The 11,139-nt window shown below is 49.7% G+C and overlaps 2 protein-coding genes across 2 annotated transcripts in view; both read left to right on the forward strand.

Annotated features, from left to right (window-relative positions):
- Positions 1-1,589: 1,589 nt before the first annotated feature.
- Positions 1,590-11,139, forward strand: part of LOC310697399 (uncharacterized protein) — a 164,697-nt gene continuing 155,147 nt past the window's right edge. The window contains exon 1 of the mRNA XM_083484020.1: positions 1,590-1,851. The gene's annotated coding sequence lies outside the window, so the exon portion shown is untranslated. The remainder of the gene's footprint in view (positions 1,852-11,139) is intronic.
- The window catches only part of LOC310697184 (uncharacterized protein), a gene marked incomplete at its 5' end in the record, with an annotated part of 34,295 nt that continues 26,484 nt past the window's right edge, over positions 3,329-11,139 (forward strand). The window contains 5 exons of the mRNA XM_083483506.1: positions 3,329-3,343; positions 4,041-4,139; positions 4,291-4,365; positions 4,727-4,825; positions 5,367-5,441. Of these exons, the coding sequence (XP_083339632.1) occupies positions 3,329-3,343; positions 4,041-4,139; positions 4,291-4,365; positions 4,727-4,825; positions 5,367-5,441 (363 nt within the window). The remainder of the gene's footprint in view (positions 3,344-4,040; positions 4,140-4,290; positions 4,366-4,726; positions 4,826-5,366; positions 5,442-11,139) is intronic.

Here is an 11,139-nt window from a genome sequence, read left to right on the forward strand (position 1 = left end):
CCGCAACCCCAGAGTCGGCTATGACTGGACCTAAGGGTCAGGGGTCCCTTTTATATTACATTACATTACATTACATTACATTACATATTACTGTATTTTACCATGTAGAACATGCCCCTGTGTATAAGACAGTAAGACAGCAGTATGTGGATCGAGAACTCCCAGAAGTGCAAGCTGGATTTCGAAGGGGCAGAGGAACCAGAGACCAAATTGCAAACATGCGCTGGATTATGGAGAAAGCTAGAGAGTTCCAGAAAGACATCTACTTCTGCTTCATTGAACAGGAAGATGGGAGGAAATGTTTTGCTACCTTGCTTTGCCAATGACTACAATGAGTCCTGATCTACTGCCCTTAGTTTGTAAAGTTTTATCATTTAATCATTTTTTGCTTTGAGAAGTTATATTTATCTCCCAACAAGATAGGCTGGAGGGAGAGAGGAGTTAGGTCTTTGAGTGTGATTCCTTTGTCCTAACTACCTATTAACCATATCAATTCTGATATTCAACAATAGTTTCTAGTTATGTCATTTCTATTTATTGAATTTTCTCCATTTTCTACATGTATGCTGTATCATTCATAAGTACACTTCATGTCATTTCGTTCTCCTAAGCTTTGTATATCAATAAACTGAGAAATTCATTTGAGACATCTTCCGTAGTCTGTTGGTTTAATTTCTGTATTGTGTAAGCTCTGCTCCCTCTTCCAAAGAGCAACAATTTACCTTAGCCAAGCCTTGACTGGGATCCAATGAATTTTATTGCACTGGCCAGGGTTAGGAATAGGGATAGGGTTAGGGATAGGCTTAGAGGGGAGAGGGAACTCCGGCGCTCACGGGAGTGGCAGGCCGCCTACGCCAATCTGGGCGAGTCATTGTGAAAGGAGGTGGGGAGGGCGTTCCACAGGGCAGGCGCCACCACCGAGAAGCCCCTCTGCCTGGTTCCCAGTTTGTGGCACAGGTCATCATCTGATGAATTTAGAGCTTCATTTATTCCTGTGTTTATATTTAAAGAAATTATGCATTTTAAAAGTATTGCACATTGATCGTAATATTAAGAATGCACTTAAAATTACTACGCACAACATTGAATAAGTGATTGCAATGCACACACAGTTAAGCAGCATAAATATTTGTTAACGAAGTCTATTCTTGTTGTGATTATTATTACTTTTATTGCTACTAATACCAGTGGCTTACAAGACTGAGCTCTATTCTGCCTTGGTCAGACCCCACCTGGAATACTGTGTCCAATTCCGGGCACCACAATTTAAGAAGGATGTTGACAAATGGGAAGAAACCCCTCACCCCCCCGAGAGATGCCGGCTCAGAGAGCCCCCTGAGCTTAGACTACGAAGCCTCTGAGGGCGTGCAGAGTGCAGATCCCCCCAGGGGCCCCTCTCTCTCCTGGGCCCACCTGGGGGCCCTCCCCCTGCCAGCCCCTCCGGCCTCTGAGGGCGTGCAGAGTGCAAATCCCCCAGGGGCCCCTCTCCCTCCTGGGGGCCCTGCCCCTGCCAGCCTCTCCGGCCTCTGAGGATATGCAGAGTGCAAATCCCCCCAGGGGCCCCTCTCTCTCCTGGGCCCACCTGGGGGCCCTGCCCCTGCCAGCCCCTCCGGCCTCTGAGGGCGTGCAGAGTGCAAATCCCCCCAGGGGCCCCCTCTCTCCTGGGCTCACCTGGGGGCCCTGCCCCTGCCAGCCTCTCCGGCCTCTGAGGGCGTGCAGAGTGCAAATCCCCCCAGGGGCCCCTCTCCCTCCTGGGGGCCCTGCCCCTGCCAGCCTCTCTGGCCCTTGGTTGACTCTGGCCAGCTGGACGGGCTGCAGGCGCTGGTGTCCCTGGCGGACGAGGAGGGTCATGTGGCCCTCGGAGGGGAAGGGGCCACCTTCAAAAGGCCCTGCGACTCCCGCCAGCCTCCACCGGCACGGTTCACACTGGGGGGGGGGGCAGACTTCCCAGCATGCACTGCCAGCTCCGTTGGGCCAATGGTCGAATCCCAGCATGAATAAATTTGAAATTTACTCGTTTTTCCAGTGTATAAGCAAATAATTCAATCTCAAGGAGTCTTATGTTCGGCTTCGCTTATTAGCTTTATGGATAAATTAACCTCTATTAGGTTTCATTTCATTTCCCTCACGTCCTTCTTCCCAGCATGCTTTGCTGCCCCTTCTTCTCACAAACAAGGATCCTGTTTCTTATCATTTTATTTTTCTCTTATTCTTCCATTTAAACTTGATGGAGGGGCAGAGCGATGGAGAAAGAGAGAAGGCTTTTCCTCACAGCCTTTCCCTCGCCCTTCCCAGGCTGCCCTGCGCAACCTTCCTCCTGGCCTGCTAATAAACTAATAATCATCAATTTTTATACTAATAAGCCCCCATAACCCAGGAAGTCGCGAAGAGACCTCGTCCTTTTCCTCCTTCCCTTGGAGGCACCGAGAACGGCTTCCCCCTTTTCCCGACGTCCCGCGGCTCCTGCGCCCTGGACAACAGAGGCCAAAATGGCGCTGGCCACCCGCCAGTTGTTTGACCTGCAATTTAGAGCTCCAAAAATGCTTTAAATGCATGTTGAGGCTGTGATTTTAATAGCGCTTTTAATATTCTGTTGGGAGCTGCCCAGAGTGGCCAGGGAAAGCAATATTATTATTATTATTATTATTATTATTATTATTATTATTATTATTATTATTATTATCTCATCACCTTGACTGCAATGATACCTAATATATTATAATATAATATAATATAACCAAATATAAGCCGCTCCCTTCAAATTCCGCAGGCACTCTCTCCTGTTCCATTTTACCGCAAGTCTGTTCCGGCCGCGATATTGTAAAAGCCAGCTTTCGTAAGGTCGTGAATTTAAGCCGCACTTTAACCTTTCACGGTCAGAATTTGGGAGGAAAGTGAGGCTTATATTCAGGCCAATACGGTAATGTACTACGACAAAAACTATCCTATCAATTTACAGAGCACTCTAATATGAGTGTTCATTAAATCTAGTTTAATAATGAAGATGATGAAGAAGAAAAGGTGTTGCAATGGAGGAGTGCAGGGAAAAGAGAACTCCTGGCACTCATTCTTTCTTGCTACAGAATTAAAAGATTTCTCTGCTTTTCTCCTTCTTTTTCCCTTGGGTGGTGTGTTCAGCGGTCACCCTCAGGGGAAACAGGTGTCCCCCCCCCTTGGAGGAAATGGACTGATCGGAACCTGGCTGTGACATCGGCTCAGAATCCCAGCCTCACTTTGCAGTTGAGGCCAACAGCCTTTTGGTGGTTTCTCTGCAAGTGAATCAGAAAAAACTGTTATTAGGCACCGAAAAGGCAAAGTCTGAAGACTGATGTCTGGGGAAATGGTGAGGGGACCAGCAGGAAACTGCTAAGGGAGTTTTGAGTCCTTTTCTTCTGTTGCAGTTGCAGAGAAAGGAGGGTGGGGGTGGGGGGTTGGGGTCCGCCCCAGGTGTCATCACTGAGGGGGGTGGCAAAAGGACATAAAGCCGTGTTTAAAATAAAAATTGGGCTCACCAAACCTTTTAGTTGAGTCAAAAAACGCGGCTGGCACTGGGCGCCGCACCGCGGGGGCTGGCACTTACCGGGGGGGGGGGCTGCAGAGTGCCTGATCCACGCATCTCTCCTGGGGGTGACTTGGTGGCTTGGGCCCCTGCAGGCTGGGTGCTGCCTGAAACGGCAGCGTGGGGCTTGTGTCTGCCCCCTGCCTCTCCCTCAGCCGCCCTACAGCTGGGGGGGAGGCGGCAGAGGATAGGCTCCAGAAAGCCCACAGGACCCCCGCGTTGAACCGGGCACCCGAGCAGCTGGCTAGGCCGCTGTTCTGTTGTTTGAATTATGGGTGCCTTGAGAGTGAATGTGCTGTGCTTGCTGCCCCACTCGTCCTGATGGACCAGCCCCCCATGGCACCAGGGCTGTAGGGCTTCCCTGGCTAGCGACTCAACATGGGCAGGAGAGTCTGCCTTCTGGGTTCCTGCCTGTCTCATTTTGGGCTGCTCTCTTTCTCCCCTCTCCCCACCACCACCTCTGGGGTCTTGTCTCTGCCAGCAGTCAGCCATCGAGTGTGACATTTTCCATGAAAAGGATGATGAAGGAAAAGGCAAGGAGGAGACCGCAAGACGGCTGGATCTCCTCAGCCCTGACTGGGTAGGTGGCCGTGGCCTAAGTGGTGATTGGCAGAAGGGGAGGGGGGCATATCAATCGTAGGATGAGACTGTTGTTTCAGTTATGGGTGCCTTGAGTTTTAATGTTTGGGTGCGTTTTTTAATTGCTCGTTTTTTGCATCTTTTCCTTGCAGGTTCCAAGTTTGTCACCATTTTCGAGTGTTTCCTCCCTGTCCTCCCTGGATTCCCTTTGGGACTCCCTCAATGAGGTACGTAGCAGACAGAGCAGGAGGGAAGCCCTGCTGAGCTGGAGAACCCTGAGGCTGGGGAGGAGGAGGAGGAGGAGGAAGAGGAGGAAGAGGGGGATGCTGGCTGGCTGACCGGTCAGGCCACCTTCTGGATGGTTGAGAGCAAGGGGGCAAACAGGCAGGGGGCTGCTAAGGGCAGACCATGCTTGCTGCCCCACTCCTCCTGATGGACCAGCCCCCCATGGCGCCAGGGCTGTAGGGCTTCCCTGGCTAGCGACTCAATGTAGGCAAGAGAGTTTCCCTTCTGGGTTCCTCTCTCATTTTGGGCTGCTCTCTTTCTCCTCTCTCCCCACCGTCAACTCTGGGGTCCTGTCTCTGCTAGCAGTCAGCCACCGAGGAGGACATTCTCAATGACAAGGAGGACGAAGGAAAAGGCGAGGAGGAGACCGCAAGACGGCTGGATCTCCTCAGCCCTGACTGGGTAGGTGGCCGTGGCCTAAGTGGTGATTGGCAGAAGGGGAGGGGGGCATATCAATCGTAGGATGAGACTGTTGTTTCAGTTATGGGTGCCTTGAGAGTGAATGTGCTGTGCTTGCTGCCCCACTCGTCCTGATGGACCAGCCCCCATGGCGTCAGGGCTGTAGGGCTTCCCTGGCTAGCGACTCAATGTGGGCAGGAGAGTCTGCCTTCTGGGTTCCTGTCTGTCTCATTTTGGGCTGCTCTCTTTCTCCTTAATCCCCCCCCCCCACCTCTGGGGTCTTGTCTCTGCCAGCAGTCAGCCAGCGAGGATGACATTTTCCATGAAAAGGACGATGAAGGAAAAGGCGAGGAGGAGCCCGCAAGACGGCTGGATCTCCTCAGTCCCAACTGGGTAGGTGGCCGTGGCCTAAGTGGTGATTGGCAGAAGGCGAGGGAAGCATATCAACCGCAGGATGGAACTGTTGTTTCAGTTATGGGTGCCTTGAGTTTTAACGTTTGGTTGCGTTTTTTAATTGCTCGTTTTTTGCATCTTTTCCTTGCAGGTTCCAAATATGTCACCATTTTCCAGTGTTTCCTCCCTGTCCTCCCTGGATTCCCTTTGGGACTCCCTCAATGAGGTATGTAGCAGACAGAGCAGGAGGGAAGCCCTACTGAGCTGGAGAACCCTGAGGCTGGGGAGGAGGAGGAGGAGGAGGAGGAGGAGGAGGAGGAGGAAGCCGGCCGGCCGGTCAGGCCACCTTCTGGACTGGTTGTGAGCAAGGGGGCAGGCAGGCAGCAGGCAGGGGGCTGCTAAGGGTCTGCTTGCTGCCCCACTTGTCCTGATGGACCAGCCCCCCATGGTGCCAGGGCTGTAGGGCTTCCCTGGCTAGCGACTCAATGTGGGTTCCTGTCTCATTCTGGGCTGCTCTCTTTCTCCCCTCTCCCCACCACCAATGCCACCACCTCTGGGGTCCTGTCTCTGCTGGCAGGCAGCCTCTGAAGTGGCTATCAAGGAGGAAGAGCCACAGGAAGTACCAGAGAGCCCCCCAGAGGAGGACGGGGAGGACAAGGAGGCCCTTTATTTGCCGTGCCCCCCACCTGGAGAACACCTGGAGGAAAGCGTAATCGAGGTCAGACGAAACATACATTCATTCATGACATATGAAAAGCTTCCCTGAACAGGGCTGCCTTCACATGTCTTCTAAAAGTCAGATAGTTGTTTATTTCTTTGACATCTGGTGGGAGGGCCTTCCACTGGGCGGGTGCCACTACCGAGAAGGCCCTCTGGCTGGTTCCCTGTAACTTCACTTATCGCAGTGGGGAACCGCCAGAAGGCCCTCAGCGCTGGATCTCAGAACGATGGGGGTGGAGATAATTCTCCTGGGTTGCTTTTGGTTTGGTGTTTGTTTTGTAAGATATCTCTTTTGAATGCGTTTCCAGGTGCCTCCTGCCAAATGAAGTTATTAATTGCAAAGTGGGTTTGGCGATAATAAAACCATGTTGGCACTTTGCAAAGCCGGTTCTCTCTGGGGTTTTCCTGCCTCCTATACCTTCCCCCCACCCTCTTGTTCTTGGTTTTGTGTCTCGTTCAGATCTCTCCAAGGCTGACCACATGAGAACTTGGGAGAGGAGTGTTCCCTCCTGACTACAACCCTTTCATATAACGCCTTGCCCCAAAAAAGAAAAGGAGGGATTATGACAGCCTGCCACCACACAGGCCCTTCTCCTTCACAAACGGTCTGGAGGGCAGCAACACAAGAAGGGGCCTTTTCTGTGGTGGCTCCCCACTTGTGGAATGCTCTTCCCAGGGAGGCTCATCTGGCACCTTCATTATGTATCTTTGGGTGCCAAGCAAAGACGTTTCTCTAGAACAGAGCTTTCCAAACTGTGTGCTCCTCCCAGGGCTGGAAAAGGGCTAGTTGAACTGAATCCCTGTCTTGCGAAATGAGGCATGTCTCCAAAGTGTGTCACCAACGTGGAAAGTTCTGCTCTAGAACCAGCCTTGGGCTAATTGGACAACGCATGGCCTTTTCAACATGCTTGTGGATTGGGAGGTTGGCTTACGAGTTCGTTTTTGTTTTTAATACATATGTTGTGTTTTTATTTTGTATTTTTATGCTGTAAGCCGCCCTGACAGCTTCAGATGAAGGACGGCGTATGGATTTAATCAATCAATTGTTTGTTTGTTTGATTGATTGATTAATGATTGCGGCATTTTCCCAGAATCTGGAGGTGAATTGTTTACTTTTCTCACAGGACTGCGAGGAAGAGAGGCCCCCGAAGACCCCCACTTGCTTGGGTTCCATCATCTCCCGGATTCGCAAGATCTTCAGAAGAGCGCTGCCGCCAGCACCACCAGTGCCACCAGAGCAACCCAATACAAGAGGCAGCAGTGGGGTGCAGGGGGAAAGGAGGCCACTCTGCGCGCGGCTCAGGCGCTGGATGCGGCAGCATCGCAGCTGTGTCCACCCTGAACCAAGATGAGGAGGAGTTGGGAGGCTCGCACCGATCTGCCCGGGGAGATTTTGCCACCCCCCTGGGATGACACTCGGGGCAATACCCCCCCCCCCCGGACCCCACCTTCCTCCGCCAGTGGTGGCAGGGGAAGTAGCAGCTGGAGGCGCCCGAGTCCCTAAGGGACATTTCCTTTTTGTTGTCCTTGCACAGGTCTTAATCCTTGTGGTCCAAACTGGAGAGGAGGAATAAAAGATCAGAGCGCGGAGGCAAGCGGGGCGAGAAGACAGCGGGCGAAGGGTGGATGGCAAAGGAGAAGTGCGAGAGAACGACAGCGTCTGCGGTGGTGGAGGAGAAAGAGAAGACAGGACTGAGAGGGGAACGATCCTGGAAGGTGGCTTGAAAAGAAAGGGCAATATGGCGTAGAAAAACTGCTAGCTCACGCTGCCCACGCCCAAAGGAGGAGGAAGGAAAGGAGGAAAGCAAGCGAGCAAGAAGGGACAGCTAAAGAAAGAACTGAGAAAAGAGACAGCGAGACCTTCTGGGGCTCAAAGAAATTACAATAAGAAGGAAACTGAGTTTCCTCCCTCCAGAGCTTGCTAATGGTCCTGCATTGTTCTATTTCCTTTTTATGTATAATTCTGTATTATATTGTTGAATTGTTGTCTTAGGTGATAAGCCTATAAAGGAAGGATATAAGGGAAGGGGGGAGGTATTAAGGGAAGAATTTGAAAGGAAAGGCAGAAAATAAAAAGGGGTGGGGAAAAATAAGTGGGAGGGAACGCATAAAGGGAAGATGCAAAGCATTATATAAATTTTTTTTGTTTGTTTGAAATAAAGAAGCTAACCATTGAATCTGCATGGATCTTAAAATCATTTTGTGGAATGTTAACGGGCTAAATTGTAAGACTAGGAGGAGGAGACAGAGTGAGTCCCCCTGCAGCTGCTCAGCTTTCATGGACTCAGAGGAGAAGGTCCCGCTTGCTGTCATGGCTTCTTTGCTCTTTGGGGCTCTTTGGGGCTCCCGCCCCAAAAAAGTGCGCCCTATGAGCCGGTGCGCCCTATAGGGCAAAAAATACAGTAAATGCTTTATGAGTCACTGATAAAGCATTTATATTAATTAGCCAGGATTACATCCTACTTAAACTTTCATCACTCCATACAAGTGGAAAGCTTACTAGACTCTCAGTCTTATAGCAATTCAACCTGCAGCGTTCCAATGAAAGGTGCTATATAAATTTAATAAATAAAGGTCCTGAGAAAGCTGACTTGTTTGTTTGTCTGTTTGTTTGTTTGTTTGTTTGTTGAATCTATATACTGCCCTATACGTGGAGGTCTCAGGGCGGGTCACAGAACAAAATTAATATACAAAACCAGAAGATATATAATCAAAATAAAAACAACAACCCAATAACACCCCAAAAAGAAGCACATTTTAAAAGGGCAAAGGATGTCAATCAAATCAACCCAAAAGGAACGTTTTTGCCTGATGTCCAAAGGCGTATAATGAAGGCGCTAGGTGAACTTCCCTGGGGAGAGCATTCCACAGACGGGGAGCCACTGCAGAGAAGGCCCCGTTCTTGTGTTGCCATCCTCCTGACCTCTTGAGGAGGAGGCACCCGAAGAAGGGCCTCAGAAGATGATCTCAGGGTCCGGGTAGGATCATATGGAAAGAGGCGGTCCTTGAGGTATTGCGATCCTGAGCCATTTAAGGCTTTCTAGGTCAAAGCCAGCACTTTGAATGGGGCCCAGAAATGAATTGGTAGCCAGTGCAGTCGGACCAGGATCAGTGTATTGTGCACTAGCTGAAGTTTCCGAACTGTCTTCAGAGGCAGCCCTACGTATAACGCATTGCAGTAATCTAACCTTGGGATTACCAGAGCATGGACAACAGTAGTTAGGCTATCCCTGTCCAGATAGGGGCGTAGCTGGGCCACCAACCAAAGCTGATGGAAGTCACTCCCCACCACTGAGGAGTCCCGAGCCTTGACCGACAGCAAAGGATCCAGGGGTACCCCAAAGCTATGAGCCTGCTCCTTCAGAGGAAGCGTAACCCCATCAAGAGCAGGCGACCTCCCACCCATCTGGTCTAGGGAACCACCCACTAACAGTGCCCCAGTCTTATCTGGATTGAGCTTCAGTTGGTTGGCTCTCATCCAGTCCATTGCCGAGGCAAGACACTGGTCCAGCACTTCCACTGCCTCCCCTGCAGATGTGAAGGAGAAATAGAGCTGAGTGTCATCAGCATAATTCTGACAACATACTTGAAACCTCCAGATAACCCCACCCAGTGATTTCATGTAGATGTTCAACAATGTGGAACATAGGATTGAGCCCTGCGGAACCCCACATTCAAGGTCCCCAGCGCTGAAAAGCATTCCCCAAGAACACTGTCTAGGACTGGAACCACCACCACCATCTGGTGTGCGGCCACATGCTCCAAAACCTTGCTCAGCAAAGGGAGATTAGCAACAGTTATTTCCCTAATTAAATGGTGCATAGATTTTAGGAAATAGATTAAATAAATAGATACATACATATTAATAAATACTTGATAAAGAATAACAAAGCTGCTAGAATGCTAGCCTGGCTTCTGTGCACACAATTTGTTTATGATTAGAGAAGTTTCTGCTCAAAGACGGGGAGCAAGTTGGTTCCATGTGCAACAGAAGCTCTCCTTCCGCAGAACATGTCAAAGGGGAAGGGAGAGCCTAAGGCTCAGAGCAACCTTTCTTCCCTCCACCAACCCCAGAGAGCTTCCCTCTGTTGGAGAAGCCTTTCAAAGATGGGGTGGAAATTCACTTAAAGTTGCTTCGAAGCCACCAAGGCGCTACTTCCCTTCAGGGGGAGAACCAGAAGAGAGCGGCAGGAATCAAGCAGCCCAGACCCACCCAAAGCGGCCAGAGGGTGGGCTTGAGAAATCCCTCCCCATCGCAGGCTCCACCAGTCTCTGTCTCTAGCAGCCTCCAAGAAACAAGATCCCACCACCATGTATCCCGTTGACAGTCCTGAGGATGGCATTTCTCAGCATTCTCCATTGATTGATTTTTATTTATTCCTATTTGTTCCTTTATTTATTGATGTACTGAATCTAAATACAGTGGTGCCCCGCAAGACGAATGCCTCGCAAGACGAAAAACTCGCTAGACGAAAGGGTTTTGCGTTTTTTGAGGTGCTTCGCAAGACCAATTTCCCTATGGGCTTGCTTCGCAAGACGAAAACGTCTTGCAAGTTTGTTTCCTTTTTCTTAAAACCGTTAATACCCAGGGTGCATTGCTTGAAGAGGTGCAGTTGCGACTTGACTTCGAGGAGCAACTCATAGCACGCGGTGTGGTAGCCTTTTTTGAGGTTTTTGAAGACTTTGGTGATTTTTGAAGCTTTTCCAAAACTTATTTTGCAGCCATTTGGGAAGTTAAACTTTTAAAACTTTTTTGGGGGGGGTTTTGGATTTTGGGTTGGGGTGTTTGGAATTCAAGGACTTGGTGTTGGGGAGAGGTTAGCAAGAATCTGGAAGCTTGTGTGTTTTTTCCCATTTTTATGATTTTCTGTGACCATTGGGCCACTCTGCTATTTTTTTAAAAAAAAAAATCTGGATTTGAATTTCTGTGTGGTGGGTGGCTGGGGGAACAGTTGGGGAGGGGTTTGCAAGAATCTGGAAGCTTGTGTGGTTTTTTCCTGCATTTTTATGATTTTCTGAGACCATTGGGCCACTCTGCTGTTTTTTTAAAAAAAAATTCTGGGTTTGAATTTCTGTGTACTGTACACTTTGTTGATTTTAAATGTTTTTCTGTCATTTTAGAAACTAAATTTATTGTTCCTTCAATTCTTGAAATGCTCTTTACAGTATGTGTGACTTTAAAGAGCACTTAATAAACTCTTGTT

This window comes from Podarcis liolepis (assembly GCF_965112155.1).
Source record: "Podarcis liolepis genome assembly, chromosome: 18".
NCBI classification, from domain to species: Eukaryota; Metazoa; Chordata; class Lepidosauria; order Squamata; family Lacertidae; genus Podarcis; species Podarcis liolepis.